The 24,736-nt window shown below is 41.9% G+C and overlaps 2 protein-coding genes across 2 annotated transcripts in view; both read right to left on the reverse strand.

Annotated features, from left to right (window-relative positions):
* Window positions 1–1,359: 1,359 nt before the first annotated feature.
* Window positions 1,360–9,631, reverse strand: PYGO1 (pygopus family PHD finger 1). The gene is made up of 3 exons (XM_050978574.1): window positions 9,494–9,631; window positions 5,006–5,091; window positions 1,360–3,277 (listed from the first exon to the last, which is right to left on the reverse strand). Exons 1-3 carry the CDS (start codon window positions 9,540–9,542, stop codon window positions 2,156–2,158), a joined length of 1,257 nt encoding a protein of 418 aa, XP_050834531.1. The 5' UTR covers window positions 9,543–9,631; the 3' UTR covers window positions 1,360–2,155.
* A 14,310-nt stretch (window positions 9,632–23,941) lies between these two features.
* PRTG (protogenin) overlaps window positions 23,942–24,736 on the reverse strand; it is a 75,878-nt gene continuing 75,083 nt past the window's right edge. Inside the window, 1 exon segment of the mRNA XM_030228521.2 lies at window positions 23,942–24,295. Coding sequence (XP_030084381.2) covers window positions 23,942–24,295 — 354 coding nt within the window.

Raw genomic sequence — 24,736 nt, forward strand, 5'->3', positions numbered from 1 at the left:
TTGGTGGTTTTAAAATCACACCTCTAACAAAACAAGTTTAAGTCTAGTTAATATACTAAATTAAAGCAACTACTGATGAAAACAGCAGCTCTGGATCTATCTTACACTTTACATCTCCATACAGGAAAATTCTCAAGATATGAAATATGTCACTTACACTGTAGATATTATTTTCTTTTTCCTGATGAGAGGAACAAAAAAAAACACCCCAAAAAACCAAACCAGCAAACAAAACAAAAAAACCCAACCAAAACAAACAAATAAAACCCCAAAAACTAACCAACCAACCAAACAAAAACAACCAAAAAACCCAGGGTGGGGGTGGGTTATACTGCCCTTATACAGCAAAACTTTTCACTTTTAAAATAAAACGGGTTATGTAGATCTGCACAGGATCTTCCAGGAATGTACACAGTAGAGCCCAAAAATCAAACACAAAGGTGAACTATGAAACAGGCCTTACTTTCACTCATTAGCATGGCTTACCATGAAAACTACCTCTTTATTAGATGACAGAATTCTCTCTAAACTCCTATATCACTCATCACCACAGACCTGAAAAATTTATCACATTAAGGAACATGACTAGTACCTGTAAGCTTGACACATGATTTAATTGCTGTTTAAAGACTGTTTCCAGCAGTGGTACATATTCCAAGCAGAATCTGTTATCACAGTGCCTCCTTTTATTAATTCAAAACAGTATTTCTCTCAGAAGAAACTTTTTCAGTTGCATGTGCAACTTCATCACACTGCTAAGGCTGAACTGATCAAGGCTAGATGCTTCCTGACATTCAGAAAAGAAGGGGAGTTATTTTTGAGATGAAGAATAAGATCAAATTACCCTTATTAAAATAGAATTTCTTAGCATACACATGAAGCTCTAGTGCCATTCATACTTGTCAGTATGATATCAGGTTTAGCAAAGGAGCTAAACTTCGGATTACTTAGTTCTGATGTGAGCTGAACTCACCTGATATGACAGCTGTATTTTCATTCTTCACCTTAGATTTCCTACCCCCTCACTGCAAGACTGGCTGAGGCAGGGGTGGGAATTTAGTTTTAAGTCTTGGCTGCCAAATTATCAAGCAATTCAGAGAGCACACTCCATTGCCTTGCCCCCTCCTTCATGCCAAGTGAACTGTGTAAGCTCAGGGTGACTGAGCAGGCTGGAGCTGACAGCCCTAGAAGCTGGGCAGGATTTTCCGTGCACTACTTCATCTCCAATTCTCAGGCAGCACTGAGGCAGGAGACTGGAACCATCAGTGAGAAAAAATGAGAGAGAGGTGCATGACTGCACAACCGTGACAGAGCAAAGACTGTATCCCAAGGTATGTCCTCAAGATAAATGAATTAAGGTTACATGTGCAACCCTACTTCTGGCATTCTCTAGATTTAAAGCAGTGGACTTCATAAACTCGATGTGTTCTTTTTCCAATTTAATCTTATTTCACAACAATTTCCAAATAATGCAAGGCCTAGCAAGAGCCTTCTCTCTGAGAAGTCAAGAGATTATTGCCTTTTTGAGGAAACAGAAATGCGTAGCAGTTAGCGGGTTTCATTGTGTTACTAAGCATGAATTCATGATTTTTGAATAGCACATTAATGCTTTACTTCAAAAATAGGAAAAAGCACATACAAAATTCTCTGTATTTACCCTAAAATAACAACTATTAATACTGCACATTCCTCCATGTCATCTCTACTATATTCAAAGAAAGGCTAGCAAGAACATCAATAACAGACATTCACGCCAAAAGAAAAAAACCAAGTAATGAGTAATTGCAAATATAGTACCATTAAAACCAAGCACTAAATGCTAGTGTTAGTTAACACATTTACATACACTAGCAAATTAGGGCTAATCATACAGGCACATTTTTTCCTTCAATAATATTGTCAATGCTCATCCTACTTCCGATCAATTGTCAGTTACAATTTAATCAGAAACAAAAAATATTCCATCCTGTTAAACATTTGCACACATAAAACTAAGAGTACAAAAGCTGAGATGGAAGTTTTTGAATGAATACATATTAGGGGAAAAAAGATGACAGCAATCAAACACAACTGATTGTCTGCAGAAAGTGAAGTACCCAATTTGTAACCGAATTTTCATAGCAAGTATTTGCTCCACTAGCACCCATTCAGGCTGTCAGCCCTCTGTGTTCAGTGCAGGTGGTCCTGCAGTCTCCCTAGTGCGCATTAACTGCACATCCTTGTCGGCCATGCAAGTGTCACAGCCCCACACTGCCGATGCCTCGGCCGTGAGGAGGCCATAGGCTGACTCTGTCATGCCCGTACAGATCCGGTGGAACCATTTCTGACAAGAGGCTTCACACAGGATGGCATCCTGGTCATCGTTGACTTCATGTGTACAAATGCCACACGGGTAGACGGGTTCAGAGGACGAGTGTCCATGACGACTGGGATGGAGGGGTGTTTTGCTGCTCTTTTCAGAGTTGCATCCTTCAGCAGTACCTCGAGGCTGGCGGGACTTGCTCTGAGTCCCATTTGAGTGGCCAGCACTGGTGTTCTCAGCACTGTTAGAATGGCTGTTATCCTGATTTACCACATTATTTCGAGTAACATTTTTCAGGTCACTGTTACCTTGACTCACAACGTCCTCTGTCCTGTGATGATGCTGATGAGCAGCAGTGTTCTGGCTGGATGCTTTGCTTGCACCTTGACTAAAGTCTTGCTTTTGTGCTGATGATTTTGTCTGGTTGTATGTGTTTGGTGGAGGAACAAAAGAATGGTTTGACTCTAGCTGAGAATTTGGAAAATTTGGATTGTTTCCAGGACCAAAGTTAGCTGGCACATCGGGGTGAGGTATCTGACCAGAATGGCCAAAGTTCTCCCCAGGATTTGGTCTGAAATGCTGAGCGGACATATTGACATTTTGATTTATCTGACCACTGCCATAAGGTGGTTGATTCCCAAAACCTGGATTATCATGAGGACCAAAGCTGAAAGAGTGGGGTCGACTAAAACCCATGCCAACAGGGTTCTGAGGAAGAGGATGTGGTTGGTTTCTGAGGGAGTAAGAACCCCCATATGGTGAAGATACTCTGGGCAGCATGTGAGGTGGCATTCTGAAAGTGTTATAGCCTCCAAAGCCAGGATAACCAGGATTACTAAAATATGGATTTCCTGAAGGAAGTGGTTTATAAGACACAGTATTATAGTTGTCATCAAATGGATTTGCAGCTACAAGGTGGTCAGAGCTTGGGTTCGGTGGTGGAGCATATTCAGATGGAGGAGGAAATGATGACCCCTACAAATATTTTAAATACAACACTTGAATTAGTTTTAGTATTTCCCTGCAAGACAGACCAACCACAAAGGTTCTGGATAAGCAACACAACTGCTGAAAGAACTGTTCAGCTGTTGTGTAAAATTCACCCGCTGTACCCTGCCAGGCTGTCTGAAATTTCAGAGGCAGGAGAGGAGCTTGAGCTCCAGATAATGTGGTGATTTATAGTCGCTTCAGAGTTTTAAAAAGTTTGCAGTTGAAAATACTACTTGATATGTGACTTCTATTTCATAATATTTTGCAAAAGACAAGCAACAATACAGAAATCCAACTGTCACAAACACATACACAAAGTATTTCCAAATGTTGAAGAGCAGATTTGAAGCATTTCCCTAACTTCCTTTTGGGTTCATGTTACTGAATATACATCTCATGAGACACCCCACTTCCATGAGGATATACAAACCTAATGGTACTATAACCCTAAAAAGGCATTTAGAATATAGGAGTCAGCAGACTGGTATTTTCTATAGTCTGTGGAATATTCTATGCTGTATGTTTCTATACCAAACAGAGCATTCAGTGATTGTGGACAGTCTGCAAGGCATAGTCAGTAGGTATAAACCACGAGGATTATGCTCTGGTTACAGAGCATAATCAAGTGTTTAATGGAGCCCAGAGTCTGTTTAAATGTCACCAGTGCAGTCACAATTGAAATTCATTCTAGACTAGCCTGTAGGGAACACCTGCTGGGTTCACCCTCACACTAACTATGCTCACAGAAAGTTTATTAGTACTTAGGAGGAAATGTTAAGACTGAAAATGTATTAAAAAAAACCCAAACTGCTGCAGTGCAAATTTTAACCTGGTCAGAAGGAACACAAGCTAATCAGCATCTCCTCTAGAGTTATTACTATTCCAGAACACAAGGAAACTCCACCAAAAAAGAGGTGTGAAGCCTTGTAAAGTAACTGAATATTTCTCAGAGCAAGTTTCAGGATGACTACTTTAAAACAAAACAAAAATGAAGAAAACAGATCCACATCTCAATGGACTCTGCATAGTCCTAACAAAGTGTTTTACTTACATAAAATAAAGGTATTACCACTGCACAGTACCAAATTAACAGATACTCTCACTCAAAGCTGAATGAACACACAAAAGAAATCTTGGCACTATAGATACTTGCTTAAGATATTGAGGCTTTCTTTTCTGAAAAGAACAACTGCATAGAAATGTCACATTGCAAGGATTCATTGGAAAAGAGCTCTACCTGACTTAGCTTTTGCTTGGAAATCACCTGAGGAGTATGCCAAGATCTTGGTCAACACATTAACAAACTGTACTGATTCATTAGCCCAGAAACCTACACATATAGAAATTAATGTAAGGCAAGAAGTAGTCTCATGGCCACTACTCATGATGTACAGACTTCTGCCAATGGCTACAAAGTCATTAAAAAAAAGTCTGCCTCAGAATCAAATCCCTATGGTAAAATCCAAGTGGTTGCAGTCTCACTGTGCTCCTCTCTTTATATGTTTTTGGCAACTTACAGGGATTAAAATAACTTCAGTGCAAATACTAGTATTCAGGAAGATTTCAACTGCAAAGTAAAACTGAAGTACTTGGTATGTAGCTGCTATTTGTGACAAGAAATTGATATTCTGAACAATGAGAGATACTCATACCAGCAAACAACATTTGAATGCACTGTTTATTAAGAATTCAAAAGAAGCAAAGGGAATTTACCTGTGTATTTGCTTTGCGTTTTTTCTTATCAGGGCTTCCAAGCTGAACTCCTGGTCCTCCTAACCCATCCAATCCACTGTCACCACCTACAAGATATCAATCAGTGCAATAGTACATTAATTTTATTGCAGACTGTATTGTAAGTTTGCCTTTAACTACCATGGCCTCAGATATCTGTTACAAATACTGAATTTGCATTGACTCTGGTGCCTTGAGTTGCAAGTGCTAAAGGAGCACACATCTGGAGGTTAGCTAACATTCCTCCTATACCTCTGTCTGCTACCACTTTCATGTCCCATTCATGTTCATTCTTATTGAAATAGACATTTCCATTTATTTTATTTTTATCTGTCCCTTGATTCTTAACATCTCCACATCACCAGTTGGAAGTATTTCTTGTTTGCATAAATCATAAAACTTTCAAAAAAACTGCAAAAAGCCATGTCTAAGACTCACCTCTTAACTCAGGTAGACACAGCAACAGTGTAGCAATATACAACATATTGTTACAATCCACCATGAAGGAAAAGAAAAGCAAACGGCTGTAGATCCATGAACAAAAACCATTGAGAACTTGTCATGCTGTTTAGACTAATCTCCTGTGCATCAAATCTAAATTTCACTAAATGCAAGACCTGATCAAACAAAAAGACACCTGCCAATACTAAGTGAACCAGCCCACCTCTGCAGAAACCTTATAAAATAACTGAGCAAGACGATCCTGGCACAAAAAAAAGTAAGGAGTGTTCATTTCACTGGTTGCTCAATCAGACTTCACCCTGAGCAATACAAAGAGATATCTGTACTTCCCCTGGGATTCTCCACCTTTCACAACAGTGGGACAAGCTCTCAAATTTGCATAAATTGCGGCTTTCATTTTAAAACACTAGTTAGACCATAAGTGCAAAATAAATCTAGCAATCTCATTATTATCCCAGTCAGTCTGTCTTCACAGGCTCAAGTGAAATTGCCACAGTATGGGAATGCAAAGAAAACCCTGAGATGAAGTATGAGAAGCATTTTCAGGTGATACCAGAGCAACACATGTTAAAGTACTAACATCATTACATGAAGAAACTATATTAATTTTTTTTTCCCCAGGCCCATTAGGATAATAGCTTATTTGCTCTTTTATATAAATATATAACAACAGCACAGAACAGTAAGCAGGCAATCCAACCTTAAAAATTTTACTGTTCTTTGTTCAAAATTGATATTCAGAATACAAGTCAAACTTGATCAAGATGCAAGCATCCAGCTGAACACACTTCATGACCAAAGACAACCTGGAGATAACTGTGAATTATCAGCAGTATTATTCAAAGCAGCACAATGTATGACATTACACTGCTCTGTTAGACGAGTGTTCCCAGCAGACAGGTAAACCAGCTTCAGGAACATTCAGCAAGGTAACACAAAATCTCTCCTCACAGGGAAGCTGAAGTCCTATTGGACGCAGACCAAAGTATCCAAGTTATTCGAAATACTCCTGATCCAAGGAGGCCTGACAAATTTTCACTCCTAGCATTTCCTCCAGGCCACCTTTTTTTTTTTTTTGAGGTTTCAGGGAATTTACCAGTCCTACTTCAAGTAAGAATCCAGTTCTGCCTCTGCTTTAATAAGTTCCTTTTGGCTTTAGCTGTCACTGTTAAAATTTGATTTTATTTTTCATTACATGTAAGGAAGATACATGGACATCCCAGGTCAACACCTATCAAATTTTAAGTCAGAATTTCAAAGACAAGGGCATGATTTCACAATCAAGGTCTCAAAATAAACTCAGGATTGCATATAGCATATTGTGGTCTAAGATACAGTCAGAGAAACTAGGGAATACTTTTTAAAAAGAGACCTTTTTGCCTTGATTTACAATATAAAATCCTGCATATTCTTAGTGTGCTATGAAGCATTGCCACTACATTACCTGTAGATACTAAATGACTACAGCATAAGGTTTTACATAAAGAATGATGGCAAATTTCCCCTAAATTTCAACTCTATAAATCATCTTCTTTATAATCTATTTTCTCAAAACCATTCCTGTACTTTCTGTTGGCTTCTTCTCCAGGATTCCTATAAGTTTATACTAAATTTGGTGTAAGATTGCACTGTGAACACTAATCCTCACAACTGCATAAATTACACTCCTGTTCATGTCCCTGTACTCTTAAAAAATAATTTGTGTTAACCACTGATAGCAAAATATTCCAAATATCCAGATTTCTTTTAATAAATTCAACAAGTAGCAGCACAGACATCAGTAAATTTGTGATCAAGTAGAATACTTAGGGTCATACACAAGTGCTGGTTTACAATAGCTGAAGTTAAAACTTTATAAAACTACATATAAATCCCCTCTCTGGGACATCATTCTTCAAAAGCATAAGCATATGAACATTAGAATTCCAGTGACAAGTTCCATCAATTTCTACCTGAGTTACTTTCATCAGCAAAGCCATTCACATGCCTCGATTTACAGAAGGGAGTCCTGTGTCTGGAAAAGCACAAAGCTTTTGTATTTCTGCTTCTCACTGTGTGAGGCCAATGATTTAATTCAGCCCTAAGAATTTATATTTTCCCTGTGGGTTCTATAATGATTTAATTTATACATGAAAGGAAACAGAATGTTAGTCCTAGCATACCTCCAAAAAAGAGTGAATAAGGCCCATTTTCATGAAGCCAAAATAAACTTTCCACAAAGTGACTTTTGGTACCTACCACACAGACTTTCATTAAAGGAGTACCAAGCATTTGGGAACACTGAATTAATGAAAACTTATTCGTTGTCCAAGACTAATTGTTTAGGCAAAAATACAATCCTTTTTACTGGGACATCACCTATCTCATGGATCTAAAGATATAAATACATATCTGATAACTATTCCCCATTTAAACTCCAGATAAAATTAATTTCAGCCATTCACACTTGGGCAAAGGAGGAGAGATAAGGCTCATATTCTCTTTTACTTTGTACATACCTAAGATGGACATTTTCAGTGTTAGTTAGGAGAAGTGCAAGTTGTAGTTTGGTTTACACATTAAGGGATTTTTACTTTGCATGTAATTTATGCCATACTTAACATACTGCAAATACAGTATGGAATATTTTCATATTCACTGACAAATATCAGTCTAGCTTTTTAGAGGATGGATGCCAGAGTATTTTTAAACAGTACTTTATCTCAGTAAGAACATTTTTCCAAGAAATATAAATGGCTGAATAAACTTTTCATTATAGACAGAAAACTAAAAATAGTCTAATTTCAACCAAATTTGGTGAGCCTGTTCCATGGCCCTGAGACTGTAAACACTTTTGATAAGAAGCTATAATCAGGTGGAACTTGGTGGGTAACTCCGGCATGTGAAACCACATATGCTTAAATATTTGCAGAATCAGGGCTTGAGTGTGGAGGAGTCTAATGAATCCCAGCCTCCTTTGTAACACTGTTGTGTGTCTTCATTCTCTCATTTTCAAGCTTGCAATCCAGCTGTTACTATAGCAGTTTTAGAAAAGCAAACAGTAAATCAATGACAGTATGCACCGTGGAATCCACACCTTTTCCCACTTATCCAACCAGAGAAAAAAAGCTTAAAACATCAAGAACAATAGAATTCCAGGGACAAAACAGGAGGCAAGAAAACAAGAAGCACTAAATTGCAAATTTTATAATTTTGCCATGATTTTCACCCAACTCAGTCACCCATCCTGCTGTCTTTGATTATTTCATTCAGAGGGGCATTTCTGTGTCGAAGGACTATAAGGACACAACAATCACTATGCAGGCTGATGTGCCACTGCCATTAAAGTCAGCTGCACTGCCGAAGTCGGAGGAGACCCTGCATTTCTGCCCTTCTCCCTACTCCTCTGAAAGAAACGCACACCTCAAACCTCACCAGAGCCATACACCAGTGCTATAAGTAAAGAATAATATTTCGATTTTTTTCTTTTTTCATTTCCCGAAAACGGAAAAACAAAACCCCAACTAGACTGAAGCACAGAAGCCAGGACTGGGGGCAGAAGAGCGAACACTCAAGTGTAATTTATGGGCTCTGCATCAGCACGAACTCGGACATGTGGCACTGCCGCCGTATTCCCTTGCACCAGCAGTATGCTCGCTGCATACTAATGCGCTGCACATCCCCAGACACACAAGAGACAGGACCGCACGCCGCCCTCCCCCGCGGGGCACACCTGCGCGCACAGCGAGCCCCGGGGCTGCTTTTCAGGGCCCGCAATCTGCGGGAGCCCGCGGGGCCCGGCCGGGCCCCACCGACCAAACTTCGAGCGTCCCCCGCACCGCCGGCCCCGCCGCAGCCGCAGGGAGGGACCGCGGCGGGGGCGGCCCGGCCCGCGCTGCGCGGCGAGGGGAGCCCGGCGGGCAGTGGCGGCGCGGGCGGTGCGCGCATCCCGCGGCTCCGCTGGCCCTCCGCACGGGAGCCAGGCCCCAGCGGCGGCCGCCCCCGGGCCCGGCCCAGCCCTCGCCGTACCTCGGGATCTCTTCAGCGCGATGGGGTCCTTCTCCTGTTCCGCTGACATTACAGACAGCAGCGCATGGCTCCCAGGGCGGCAAGAATCGGGGCTCTTTGATGCTGCTGCCGTCGCCGCCGCCGGCCCGCACCCCGCCCCCTCCGCCCCCGCCTCCTCCGCCGCCGCCCCCGCCCGCTGCTGCCCTCGCCGCCGCCGCCCCAGCAGCGGAGCTACGAGACTTTGCAAAGTTTGGGCGCGGGAGGGCTCCGCTACAGCCCGCGGCGGGGGCCAGGCCAGGCGGGGTCCGGCGAGCGGAGCGCCGCTGCCCGGAGGCCGCCCGGGGGTCCGCGGAGCGCCGAGCTGCGCCGGCCAGGGCCCCCGCAGGCTGCAGGCGCCCGCCTTGCCCGGCCCCCGCCGCCGGGGCTGCCGGGCCCCGCGCAGCGCCCCCGCCGGACACGGCGCCGCTCAGCGCGCCGAGCCCCCGCTGCCCGCCGGCTCCCGGGCGCGCAGGGGCGACAGCGCCCGCGGGGCGCTCCGCGGGGCTCCCCCTGCTCCCGCCATGAGCGCGGCGGGACTCTCGGCCCCGGCCGCGCCGCCGCTCGGAACAAAGGCGCCGCGCTGGGGCGGCTCCGCCGGCGCCTCCACCCTCCCCTCGGCCACCGCTGGGACTCGGTCCTGCCGCGGGACAGCCGCGGGGCGGGCCGGGGCCGGCAGTGCCCGTGAGCGTGGGGACCGCGGCAGGAGGGGGCAGGGGCCGCCTCAGCCGCCGTGCGGGGGGAGTCGCTGGCCGGGACGGCGTCCGGGGCCGTCAGGGGTTCCACGGCGCGGCTCCGGTGCGGCACGTGCCTCACGCCTGCTTCCCGACTCCGGGCCGCGGCTCCCGTTCTCCTGCCCACGCGGGTGGGTGTCTGAAGCGTTGAGCATCGCGTTCCGGCGGCTCCCGGGCAGGCGGGGGGACCTTCTGCAGAAAGGGGCTCCCCACACCGGGTGTCACCCGCCGGCCGGGTCTCTGGCCTGGGGGTACCGCGCAAACCACTGGGCTCAGCCAGTGCCCTCACGGCGTCGGTTAACCCTGCCGAACCCTTAAAAACACACGGGACAGATTAATCGCCGCCGGTGTCGGTGTAATTTTGTGCAAACACATTCTGCCTCAGCTTCCCATCTTCTGAAGTGGCTGCGTTTTAGAGGTGTTAGGTATGCAGTTCTTGATCTAGATGAAAATTGTTAATCAGCTGCATTAAAAGTACCATTTGAATAAAGAGTTATTCTTCCTATAAGGATAAAAAATGCCCAGCTGTGCAATAAGGGGTTTGCTCACGTGCCTGACTTCGAAATACTTGTCAGTGCTATTTCTTTATGTACCTTCTTAGATGGATAGTCGATACTTTTCCGGTACTTGAAACACTTTTTCTGAGGGGAAAAGGTTACATTCATGTAAAGGTTAAAATATTGGAAAGGCTATTACTTAGTTATGCAAAATGCAAAAGTAAAGTGGAGAGAGTAATTCAATTTATGTTGATTTCTGTCCTTCCCTAGACATCATTTTTATTTGTCCACAGTCTCTTACTTTGCAGCAATCCCAGATGCGCGTACCTCAAAGTACAGCACACCACCAGTATTCTCATGGGATGTGCTGCTTGATACTGTGTAATCTTACTGAAGAGAATATTAGCAAGGTGGGTGTGAGCTTGTCTATATTTGGAGGAAGATGTGCCTTATCTGTGAAGAGATTTGCATTTTCTGTGACAGAGCTTGCTGCAGGCCCAGCTGATTCTCCCAGGGCTGCAGGAGCTTTGTGCACGGCTGCCGTGTAGTGGCATGTAGACTGTAATTATGGATGCGCAGATTGATGTCACCAAGTCTATGAAGATTCCTACGGGGACATTGTCTGCATCAGAAATGGGAGCTGGGAATTCAGATTTAACCCAGTGCTCTACTTGCAAAAAAATTATGTCTGTTTGTTGTTCATCCAAATTCAGCTTTTAATGGCTCAGGTCTTTTGTGAGCAATCTGTGGGAATCCTGTTGGACTCACTTTTAAACTCTCATCGGAAATAGCTGATGTGGTGTCTGAAAGGAACTAATTCACTGGTTCATGTGCCTGCTACACCAGCATCCCAAATATTTCCCCAAAATCTACAGAAGTTCTCATTATGACACACAATTCACTACCTGATAAGCCTCACTGCTCATTGGTTGTCCTTAGAATTACTCCAACATTTCTTCCTCTCAAAAGCTGGCATTAATTAAGAAGACTTAGGGGTAGCTAGTTAGCAACCCCTAAGTGGAAACCCCTGTTGGAAACACCTAAGTGGAAGTTACCAGGAAAAGAGAGACAAAGCTCTTCACAGAAATGTGACAAAAAAATTAGATCCATAATTTTAAATGAGCTTCCAACGGGGCAAACCCCAGAATTGCCTGGTCCAAGTTCAGCATTAGACTTGATTTATACAAGAGGCTGGACTCAAAGGCAAGACCTCCAAAGTCCTTTTGAACTGTAATGATGCTGTCATTCTGAAATAATTTTCTTCTGGAAAAAAAGGGAGACGTTTAAGGAAATTTGGATTCTAATAGTCTTTAGCTTGTAACAGTATTCCATCATCAGTAGATTCGATTCCCCCACTTGCTATGAGGGAAGAAATACAATAACTCCTTTTTCTAAAAGGCCTCTTTTCATGTTAAACAAATATAAGTGCTAATTCTACAACCTTGTACATGTTTCACAGCACCACTGTGATAAATAGGACTGTCTATCAAGGCTGGAGGGAGTTTCTGTCAGGCCTGAGACAATACCAAAAATCTGGGTTTGTTACTCTGCTGGAGTTACACCCCTGCTCCAGTCTCATTTGTTCTCCTCCTCCACACCTCCCTTAGTTGGTAGTACAACTGAACACATGCATGTTTATAAGTTACAACGAGATGTGCTTTTTATGCTTTCTTAGCCTGGCTGGCTAAGCAGCTGATACTACTCTGGGAAAATGTGTTAAGCAGGTCCCTTCTGGGTCTGTCAGAAGCAGAGCATCTCTGCTGACCTGACTGGGCTGTAGCTGTAACTGAAACACTTCTAGCATGAGTCATTGAAGCCATTTCAGTGCAAACTGCTCTGCCTGCTGGTGAATGCTGCATCTGTTCTGGTGATGCAAACCAGGCCTCAACAGCACACGTCTGTTTCATTTCTGCTTTTAATCAGCAAAAATTAGGACTGTCTAAACTTCTGCACTAGCCACTTAGCCACATAATATAAAGTACAAAATACAAGACAGGATCTAATTAATTGTTTATTCATGTTTTAACTTCAGTCTGAAATGAATATAAAACTGTAGGAAAACAGGGCAAAATATATTGGCTTATGAATTGATCCATGAAAGAATGTAAGTTTTTATCTGTAGCCCATTACATTAGTTTTCTTCATGTGACACAAGTCTGAGAATGATATGCCTTTGTCTAGTCACATTGCAAATCATTGGTTGATGAAACACATTTTGCTAAGCTTTGCAAGACAAGTTATTAGTGAACTGATCAAAAAATGTCTCAGCTGTACAAAGGCCACTCTAGTATCATATCTATACTGGAAAAAAATTGTTAAAGTTCAAAGCAAGATCTTAGTTATGAAACCTAGCGAGACTAATTGATTTTTTTTGGGTGCATATTTATTTTTTCAGCTTACATCTGAAACATGTATAAGCTGAAGTATCTCAGAAAAAGCAGCTTTAATGCACTCAGATACTCTTGCCAACAATGCAAGACTTATAAAGTTAAAACCTACAATTTTCCATTAGTTTTAAACGATAATATTTTATATTCAATACATCAAAATTAATTAGTACCTAAAGAATTAAAATATAAAGATGATATTGATTATCTAGGAACTTAAGTTTAATTATTGTATTTACAGCTATATATACACCGATAACAAAAGTTTTGACAAGCAATCCAGCATGTGTGTATATGCATTAAAAAACCTCATTGATCTTCAAGTCACCAAGACAGATATAACCTCTCTGATAAGTAAAAGGGAACTTTCAGTTTGCCTTGTTAACTGCAATATAATACCTTTTGGAAAGGGACAAATACATGCTTGAGTAACCTTGATAGGCTTCTCTGCGAAATGGACTTCTGCCTACCCAGAGGTGGTCGCCTGTTGAGCAACGAACAGTGAAATGGGGACACTCTGTGGGGAAAGGAAAGAAATGCAATTTCCCACTCTTTCTGGATCATCATCTTGAACCCTTTGCATTTTCCTGTTTCGTGGTCTGATGAAAAGAAGGGGAGCATTTAATTCCTGCACTTCATTGCTTACAAAATGAAAAATGAAAAAAAAAAAAAAGAAAAATCACAAACATTGTTAGCAAATGTTGCAAAAAAACTCCACTATGAAATCTCTTCTGCCATCCTAGGAGAGGAGATAACAAATCCATTTTTATTCCCTCTTTTGTTTATTGCGCCACTGAAGTAGGGAAGAACACAAGAACAGATAACTAAATATGCCTAAGTACACCATGACCTAGTTACATAGATGCTGCACTCACCCATTGCATCTGAGAGGAGCCTCCCTAATCCCCAGGCTAAAATTCACATGAAATCCAGGATTTCAAGAAAAGAATGTAGAATTATTTAAAAGATATGCACTATCTGTCTGCAAACACCAAACTGGATTAAATTACTTGGCATGTATTATGTTTAGTAGGGACAATTCCAAATCAGAAATTTAGAGGCAGAGGTTTTAGGATGCTATACAGCTGTTCCTCTGGGGATCCTGTCATTTTCTTATCTGCAACTGCAGGGCTGGGCTCTACATTTTGGTCCACTTGAGCTACAGAAAAGAAACATCATAAACTCTTAAAACCTTGTTGAATGCTAAACCAAGATGCAAAATGCTCCTATTAAAAGGCTGTTTCCAGTCATCCCCACTATAAATGGCAACCTCCTCCCTTGGGCTGAGACCTCTGAACCCCAGGCTGTGGCAGCAGCCAGCACTGCTGGGTGCCAGGGTCCCAGCCCTGGCCAGTGCCCAACAGCCCAGCATGGAGATGGCCTCTGAGCCTTTCCCAGCTCAGGTGAATTCCTGGGATTGTCAGCTGTGCTACAATGGCTTCTGACACACAGACCCTCCCCACTGATTTTACTCTATCCTGCCTACACCACAGAGATGGAGAAGCAGCTTATAAAAAATGAGACTGCTTTCCTCTTTATAATATAGCCATTTTTCTGTAAAGTGTTTTAAAAGCTAGAATTCTTCCTATGATGAACTAGAGGTTGTCTTGCTTTTGATTTATCAGAAGAATTTTAATTGAAATACTTAGAAACTCAAGCCTGGGGTTTGCTTATCCTTTGAAGCTGGAAATCTCAATCTCAAGGGATTCATTCTGCCTTGACTGTGGGTTTTGTGTAAAGCAAAGCCAGATTGTTTTATTTGGTAGAGGCCAAGCAAGCTGTTACTGACTTTTAAATATTCAGGATGTATTCCAAAGCAGGATGGTTGCTAACATGAATAGTTTTAATGGAATTTTTTTAATTGTTATTATTTTACAGTCTGTGCTGTAAACTATCTTACTTCCAACTTCAGTTGTATAACCTATCATAAGGAAGGCTATGAGCAAGTAGTTCAGTGGGATTGTTTGATGCTATTGTGTCTGTAAACTGCAAAAAGTGAGGAGGCAGCATAGATTGAGGTCTGTCACCCACCCCCTGGTGATAGTTTTCAGCAAACCAGGGTTAATAAACTAGGTTAATCTCCTAGACCAGCACACCAAACTCCAAATTGTTAAAAGGCTGCAGTGAGCTGCAGTGTATGCAACACTTTTCCTGCTTTCATGTGGTGCAATAGCCTGGCAGCCTAGCCAGAAATCTGAGGCTTTACTCATGAAAATCTTTTTTTCCCAGTGTATTGCTATGCAGATAAAAGGAAATTCAAAACCATTCTATTAACAGGAGCTCTGGGGAGTCCCCATTTTATTTCCAGCTAAAGTAGAATCCAGTGTTTTAGGCAGTGATTTAAAATGTCCCACAGAGTATAATAGGAAACATTATCTTCCAATGCCCATAAAAATTTACTTTCACCCTTCAAAATCGTGGATAATTACAGTATCCAGCACCCCCTGAACCCACCTGGAATTTTGGTCAGCTTCCAGTGATGCTTGAGTCATCTCTCCAGAGAAACCTGAGGAACTTGGGCCACTTAGCAGCACTGCCAGAAAACCATCTCAGCTGGTTCTTGCAGGGGACTCAGAGCCACCAGAACAGACAGGAGTCTCTCAGAGGTCAGAGCCCTGGCCTCTCTTGGCAGCCAAGGGGGATCCTATGGACCAGGGATATCCATGAACAACATCTGTCACTGAGCACAGCTAGATCCTGAATTATTTATATTTTCTGTATGTTTTAAAGGTGCTTTCCTGTGTAAATACGATTTAAATTACAGGATTTAAATAAAGCTTACACTCCTCTTTCAGGCAGAAACAACTTGATCTCTCTTTGTCAAATCTGAATATGTTTACCTGGGGCTCTAACATGCAAGTTTGTGAGGAGAAAGGGGTTCAAATCCCATCTTCTTTGCTGTGTGGGGAGGAAAAGGTGAAGCCAAGGCTTAATACATCAGTTACAGAAAGAGTAGGACCCTGCAACATGGACAGCAGCATCATCAGCACCTGCAGCTTCTCTCACTGACAGGATATGCTCTACTGTCCAGCAAGCAATGCTGAGCCATGACTGCAGGGGAAGGAAGAAGGGAAAACAGGCTGAGCTGCACAGTGCCAAAATGTATCAGAAATAAGGGAAGGCATAGTTTAAGCCTACAGGTACCAAATGTTTATGCATCCCCAAACAGAAAACCCAACTGCATTTATTTGTATATATTCAGAGAAGTAACTTTAATAAGTGAAAGGAAAGCAGAGGTCTCTTTTCATATATAACAAAATGTGAAGTCTGGCTTCAGGTGCAAAGGAGATTCTTAGCCCAGACTTTCATATTCCAAGGTATTTATCCCTTAATCAAAAAATCCAGACAAGTTAAGACTGTAGCTTGTTGTCACTGATAAACTAAACAAAGCAATACCCACGCTGTCCCCTCAATGAATGTGGCCATTCAGTGCAAGTGGCCCAGAGCACTCACCTGTCTGTAGCTCAGACATTCAGGTTGGTGGCAGACTCCAGGCAGGTAGCACAGCATCAGACCCCAAACCAGGGCTGCTTCTAAGCTTTTCTTTGCAATGGAAAGATGGAGCTTTACTGTTTAGTTATTGTTACTGAGAACAAGGATTCTGGACTGTAAATGAGCCTCTACTAACCAGCAGTAACATAACTGGAAACTGCAGTTGGTTCCTGTTCCTACCCACAGAAAGGGCAACATCACTGGTGGGTTGCAGTGGTAGAGCATTTGTATCACTGCACAGTCCAAGACTGACTGTTCCCTAGTTATTTGAAATTGTTATCTTTTAAAATGTAACTTATTTACTCTATTTAGGATTTATTCATTTTTTTACAAATACTCTCTTAAAATACTTGAGCATATTTTCGGCATTGGTCTGATTTTCTCAATTATCTCTCAATAACTATATTTCAGTGCTCCTATATTTGAACATAAGGAGTAAAGACTTTTGGATTAGAGTTGGTTTTATAAATAATCTCCACAGCTGGTGCTCTAAAACTCCCAGGGATAAATGTCATATAAGCTAGGAAGAACTGGTCTATAAGCAGATTCTGCAGGTAGGAACAGCTGTGATTCATAAAGAAGCATGATGAGGCTTTTGGGATTTCCTTTGTCTTCTGAGAATTCAAAAGGAAAGAGACCTCATGGTTCTAGTGCAGAATTCAAGCATTGCAAGTGATCAGCAGGAGACACTGACAAAGCAGAGCAGCTCTGACTCCAAGGGGTGTTCACAGTGTGCCCTCTCTTAGGGGCACCCAGAAGTGACAGGGCCATGCTCTTACAGATGATCAGAATAAGAAGTAAACATATTCAAACAGAGTCATTTCCTGGACATGGAAAAAAGCTAGCAGACATTTATTTCAAATCTTCAATTCCCAATACTGCGATTTCAAAGCTTTGCAATACCTGTGAATGTGTTTCCTTATCCATTAAGTATATCCAGTGCCAGTAAAGAATTCATATCTTTTAGGGAACAACATGGACAAAAACTGAAGTCAAACCTACCAAGTATTGCAAGATTCCACTTTCACTGATGTCTTGATTTTAGTCTACCTAGAGCCCCTGTAAATGACAGCAGTAATTTCTGTGGTTTCATTTCCAGTAGTTTGCATGGGCACCATTACTCTAAATCCAGCTCTGAACCTATCTCTCTGAACTGCCCACCAAGTTCTCGTTGCTCTCAGGTGGCAATCAGTGATCAAACTGCCAGAACAGAAACATTTAATCCCTCCAGAACACAACTAACTGAACTTGATTGACTTCCATCTAGCATGCAGTCCTTTGTAAAGAGGAGCAGTTTGTCTCCTGACCAACAGCAGCTGCATTTTCAATCTTGTCATACATTGAACATGGGGTTCAACAGGTGTAAATGAGGAAACTGGGGAAATTCAGCAGTGCAGCTTTGTCAGCAGCTTTGCAGGCTTTGGAGAGCAACTGCACTGAGAACCATGTTTCACACCCCATGAAAATAAAGCAGAACAGAGACCTTGCATGGGTGTTCAGCAGTGGGACACAGAGATTTAGGTGGGAAATAATTCCAGGTACATAAGTGACAAATTAATACATGGTTGGGCAAGTTCTATGAAATTCAATTATAAGTTCAGTTTACTGTCTACCTCTTTTTATGACTTCAAGTGCCAACAATACCCTATCTGCTCAGCCTGAAATGAGGTGCTGCAGTTTTTATCTTCCTTGTTTTGAGCCACTCCTTGAAGACACTGAAAATAAAATATCAACACCTTTACTAAGGAAAACTTTTATTTCAACTGTGCAATCAATCAGTATTTAGACAGCAGTTTCATAAACATTTGGCATTTAAACTTCTATTATTTTTTGGCATGATCTTGGGGTAGTATATAAACAACCCTGGAGGGGAGAAATGAACCAACACACTAGGTAACATTTACTAGAATGCTAGAAAAAGAAAAACAAATCCACATTATTAAACAAAATAGTTTTTAAAAGACATTAAAAAGTTACATTCAAATCAGGGCAAACATTAGCTTCCCTCATGCAATGGAATTCATGGAGCTGATCCCCTGAGACAAATATAAAATTAATACAATTCAGCTCCATCCTCCATTAGCCAGTAAGCCATTGCTACCCTTAGAAGAAAATGGCACACAGAGTGAAAGGATCCAGACCACCACAATGTCAGATACACACCTGGCTCCCACACTGGCAAGTCATTCACAACTTAAAAAAAAAAAAAAAAGAAAAAAAATCCAAACAATCAAAAAGCAACATTTGTATAAATCAGTTTTTCATATACAGTTAGTCTTCACTGAAAACACACCATGCAGATGCAATGTGAGTATATGCAACCATCAAAAGCTGAAAACTTCTTTTTTTTGAAGGAGCCTTATGGAACCAGAGGGCCCAACACAGCAAAGCCTTCAGCATGTTTTTATATCCCTTTTGAGTCAGTCAGGAGTGAGCTCAGCATTAATCTAGAGGAATTTCAAAGAAATGACCTTACATTTGAGCCAAACAATTTGTTCTTTTCTCTGTTAACAGAAAGTGATTTGGACTTGTATTGAAGAGCTGTGGTTTCTGAAACACATGTTCCAAAATGCTACATAGTGTTATTGGAGAAAGGTGCTCAGTGTTTCCTGCAGGCAGGAATCTCTCTGCTTTAGAGGTTGCCTGCCATTAGCAGAGCTGCAGCTACTGGCAAGCGTGCAACGATTGCTCAAGCTAAGAACGACCACTTTAGCCAATTACTAAGTGTAATTCTGCTTTCAATTTTATGAGAATGATGTCAGTTAATTGATTTCTGTGAAATACCACCAGCATTATACCTGGGCAGCTCTCTCTGGTTGCCATGGATGGGATTTTGGGCTAAACATGGAGTGCCCTGCAAAACCTACCAATGTTCCCCATGTTAGGAGATGGAATTTTCCCTGCATGAACTTCATTAAATGAGCAAAAATTCATAAAATGAACAAAATCTCAGAGTTTGCTCAGAGTATCATTTTACTGAGAGCCTGCAGTAGCTATGCTTGTGTACACCCAGGCTGCAGCAAATGAGAAGTCATTCAAGTTGACTTGATTTGCAATGAAAAAGAGATAAACTGACTTGAAATACTCAGTGTTTACTACAGGCTAATACCAGATTCATGGAGAGTTCTAAGACTTCTGTCCTTTTAAAATAATAGCACTGTGAAAATTTAAAAAACAAACAGAAGCTTATTTTGTTTGTCCAGACTATGCAAACTGAAATACAAATTCTCCCATTGGCTTTCAAAGAAACAGGATGAGGACCCTGATTTGAATAAGACAAACAAGATGAAGCTCATACCAAAAGCTTGGGATTAAACCCAGAGAAGGAATGAACCATAAGAATCATTAAAAACAGGCAAAGCAATCTCTTGATACTTTCTGTTAAAAATCTCATCAGTTATCCAAACAATGGAGGGCTCATATAGGAAATTACTGAAAGTGATATGTAGATTTGTCAGGTTTCTCTTACCACAGCAGAGCTATTAAAAAGTACCCAAGTGCTGTGCCCTGTCCTGCACAGCACACACATTCCCAGTCCTGGCTAGCCCCTGAAGGAGGGCAGTGCTTTGTATCTGTTAAACATGAAGGAAGCACACAAGTGCAGCTGTGGGCAGATTGAGCATTTAGTTTTGACTCCAGGCCTTGCTGTGGCTCTGAAGGGCAGATCCTCTCTTACACTGTCACCATGGTAAGTCAGTTCTGATGCTTTTTAAGTCACATCAACAGTAACTTTTTTGCTCTTTTTTTTATAAACTCAAGGGTTGCACATACACTCATTGCACCTGCCATGGCCCCTTAGTTCTTACAACACTTAAACAAAATCAATTCTCATAGTGTAACACTAAATTCCACATTTATGTTCATCTTCCAGAACATATTTAGCAAAATTCATAATTAAGAAATTATATTTTTTTTCTCCAGGACCCAGTTTCTACAGACATAACCTAGAAGAAAAACCTGGAAAACCTGAAACCAGCCTGCCTACTGTGTTCTGCCAACTCTTTCCAAGCAAATGGAATGAACAAAGGGAAAAAACTCATTCCCTTAGACAGCCATGGGTATAGACTTTGAAAAAAATTATCATCTGTAAGATCATATTTATAACTACATGCATTGCCTTCAAGGCTGTGAAGCATTTAAACTTTTAAATTTTGCACTGTTACAATTATGAAGGATTGATTCTGCTATTAAATTCAATAGAGACATTATCAATTTCTACAATTTTTCTGGATATTCCTTTGCTTACCATATTGGTGTTTTCAATCATAAGACAAATTTTCTCTCCCAAAATCTTGTGATATATTAGTAATAGGCCATGAATTCTGAGGAGAGGATTTTTGTTCTGTAGAAATCATGACTGTGCCAAAGGGAAGCACGTGAATGTAGACTGGGTTCTGGAGAAATGTTTTATATTTGGTTAACATAAAAATAAAGAAAAAGACAGAATAATTAATGCCTAACTAAGCTTTCCTATATGCTGAGGTAACCTTAAATATCTTTGGTTTTCTTTATTTGCTGATAAGAAGTACCTTCATAAAACGTTAAGTGATGAATCCAGCTCTGGACATGCTGCTCTCTAATACACTGAGTATTTTCAACTCTTTGGCTACTGAACTTCAAGCATCTCTATCAGATTGGCAGATTTTATTTGAAGCCTGTTTCTCTCAGATTATCCCTCGGTTAAACTACAGAATGAGTCTTTGGAAGGAAGAGTTTAGGATTTATAGTATTTACCTGTAAGGAGGATCATTAAATTATACCCCATTGCCAGTACTTACAGCAAACAAGTCTTTGGAGAAGCAGTTACCATCTGCATATCAGCTCTTTCTGAATGCAACTAACACAAGAGGCTACTCTGAAAGATGAAGTGTGAAACTTCATGCTACAGTTACACATTCTTACTCTAGTTTTGATTAATTCACACTCTACCTAACTAAAAACAGTACTCTGCTGTACACTACACGTTCTGCCTGACAAGACTGAAAATAAATCTTTGGTGAAAAGTTTTCTTTTTCTTCAGCAAGTAGTAAAAAAACTGTTTAAAAATACTTTTCTTAATACTGTACTGTTCATCAACTACAAGCTGGAGAAAAAAATTACACTTGGGATTCTTTGGAGATATCTGCTGGCATTTAACTTTTTTTAAAGGCTCTTGTAACAACAAGGTAGTTAAAACTGTTGAATACAACTCACCTATGCAATTGGCTACTACAATCAAGAAGTCCTATTGGGTTTTGTTAGTAACTACTTATTCAATAAAATGTATTCAGCTCTTCAAACCTATAGCTTTTTAACTAGTTCAATTCCTTTTGGATAATATGTGGCTTCCTTCTCCTCCACAGAAAAGTCTTTGGTACAAGATCATTCTTCAAGCATTTGAATGGCCACTGGTGAGTGTGTACTGTGTGCTTCAGGACTGGCAACAGCTCCAGGGGAAAGAACTCCAGGAACCAGAGCCCAATTCCTCAGCACAATCCAACCATGAGAGTAGGGCTTACCCACAACTTCTGACCACCTACTGCTACTGAGGAGTAACACAGGAGGTGACATCAGCCTGGCACACCTGGAGGTGACATCTCAGCCCCAATAACATCAGTGGGAGTTCTGACAGACTTAAATAGAGCCAGGAGTTCCTATGGTTGATTTCTCACAACATTATATTTTAAACAATTTTTTAAAGTAAAAACATATGCCTAATTTTTTTTTTCTTTTCCTTTCTTTCTTACTTTTTTTTAAAGTAGAACAGGGAAAGAGGAGGAGTGAGAAGAGGACTGGATATAGATACAGGTAAGTTTACAACATTGGATGATTCCAGCCTCCTCACTGTCTCTCGCTCTCTCCTATTAAAACACAAAATGATACCCTGTCAGTTTGCTCCACGTTTCCGTGAGGCAGCTTAAAAGTAACAGACTGTTCCCTGAGTACAGGAAAAAACAACAACAACAAAATCCAAAAAACCACTAGAATAATTTTTAAAGGAGGTAGTATAAAACAGGAATTGCATGGGTTCGAGGCAGTAGCAGTACTCACCTCTTTCAACAGACTCTTCAACTAAAGCTCTGGCTTTTTTATTTCTCATGGTGGCCTAATCAGAGTTTTAGATTGGCATGTAGGTAAAGTCACTCCCTGAGCTAAAATTCCTGGCTAATAGCACACTAGGTGAAGGCAAGGAGCAGATTTGCATGCTAACAACAGTTCTGAGACATACTACAATGCTAGCACTGCTTATCAGCACTCAAAGATGGGTAAAAATTAACTACAAACTCATGTTACAGCTTATTTAAAATATCTAAGCATTTAAGGCATCTTTCTGTACTCCAAAGGAACTTTATGAATGCTAAAAAGGAATAAGGCAAATCAGTAATTTCATAATATATAATGCAAGGCACCACTGCTAAGAAGTACTGTGATACTGGAGTACTCAGTGTTGTTACCTATTCCATAACTCTCAGGCAAAGCCAAGCCGTTTGAAAATGCTGAGTACTTCTTCATTTTACTATGATTTTTAGCCTTAACTGTGAATACAGGGGCAATATCTGTCACACTGTGGGGAGTCCAGCATGTCCCAGAGCCCCAGGGGTACAGCATATATGCTGCCAGCAGCTGCTGGCACAGGGTTCTGAGGAAAGGCACTGTCCTAGGCTTAATGAGGGTCTAAGAAATCAAGAGGTACACAAGATTTCATGTGGCTGTATATGTGGAAGTCCCAGTTCTCCCAGTTTTTAACATACTCTGTGTCAGCCACATGAAATCATAACATTTTATACTCTGAGGTTTCCTTCTTTTTAAAGACAGAGCTTCAGCTAAACAATCTTGTCCACCAACCTATACAACTCCCTGATCACTGAGTACATACACACACACATACACACACACTCTCTCTCTCTCCACACCACTTGGGGCGGGGAAATGAAAACAAAAACCCCCAAAATAAAAAAACACTACTAGGAAGTATCATCAGTTCCATAGCTGAGACCAACTAGAACACAAATGAGGTAAAGCAGTCGTCATTCAGAGTTCACCTCTCGGCAAACTGAGGTAGATAGTCAGCAAAAGGGCCAACAGCCTTCCCTTTGCTCCAGTGACAAATTTTTAACCTTCGGCAGAAATCTTCACTCCTTTCACATTTTTTGACCACCGAACATTCAAAATGAGCGAGCTTTAAAAAAAACCAAACCAAAACGTAGGAAAAAAAAAAAAAAAAACAACCCCAACATTCAACATAGCTATGGATCACCTGCTAGGTCAGCCAGGCTTTCCACAATGCAACTTTGGCTCCCTGTTCATTGTCCTTCGAACAGACACACGCTGCGAACGCGGGGCTCAGTTGGGCGCGGCGGGGAGGCTCTGCAGCGCCCGGGGGGCAGCGGCCGGCGGCAGCCCGGGCGCCTCCCGGCAGCCCCGAGGGCTCCCCGCGGCCGAGCCCCGGCTGGCCAGAGGGCTGCTGCCCGGAGGGGTGGCACCGGGCACGGAGGAGAGGTGAATCTCGTCGTTGGACTCGTGCGAAAAGCGGCCGGAGTCGCCGGTCTCGTGGCTGCCCTCGCTGTTGGCCGAATGCTCCGTGTCGGCCGCGGCGCCGAAGGGCAGCGCGAAGCTGGGCTGCGAACCGGGGGAACCGGCCCGGCCGAGCAGCACGGCGGGGCCCGGCTGGTACAGGCACACGAACCTCCGCTGCGGCTGCACAAGAGCACAGAGAAAACAGCCTCAGAAATGCTGAGCCAGAACTGCAATTTTTTACTGCGATTCCTGGCTCCTCTTCCACCAGAATGATTATTTTTAAACTCCTCTAGGAAAGCCCTGAGAGAAGCAATCTCAAGTCTTGCTCATACTTTTCCCTTCCACAGTAGATGAAATAATCCTTCTAGATAAGCATGGCTAATAAAAAAATACTTCACTGGAGAGATGTGAAGAGTATTTTAAAAACACACTTGGTAGAGCTCCCTCCCATCCCCTCATGCATATTCTTCAAGCATTACTCCTTAGGCAATAGAGAAAATTTTCCATACAGAGGCATCAGAAATAAACAGCTGTTTATAGAAATATTTTTCAATACGATTTTACAACATGGATATCAAGACTTTCTAATTCTTAAACACACAGGAGCACAATACAAGTTAA

The sequence above is a fragment of the Serinus canaria genome, chromosome 10 (assembly GCF_022539315.1).
Source record: "Serinus canaria isolate serCan28SL12 chromosome 10, serCan2020, whole genome shotgun sequence".
NCBI lineage: Eukaryota > Metazoa > Chordata > Aves > Passeriformes > Fringillidae > Serinus > Serinus canaria.

What these genes read in the sequence shown, in the direction of transcription:
- PYGO1 (XM_050978574.1), bottom strand. Translation starts at nt 9,542, where the DNA reads ATGTCAGCGGAACAGGAGAAGGACCCCATCGCGCTGAAGAGATCCCGA. An exon ending in CGCGCTGAAGAGATCCCGAG is followed by an intron (nt 5,092 to 9,493) that starts GTACGGCGAGGG and finishes GATATCTTGTAG; the next exon opens with GTGGTGACAGTGGATTGGAT. An exon ending in AACGCAAAGCAAATACACAG is followed by an intron (nt 3,278 to 5,005) that starts GTAAATTCCCTT and finishes AAATATTTGTAG; the next exon opens with GGGTCATCATTTCCTCCTCC.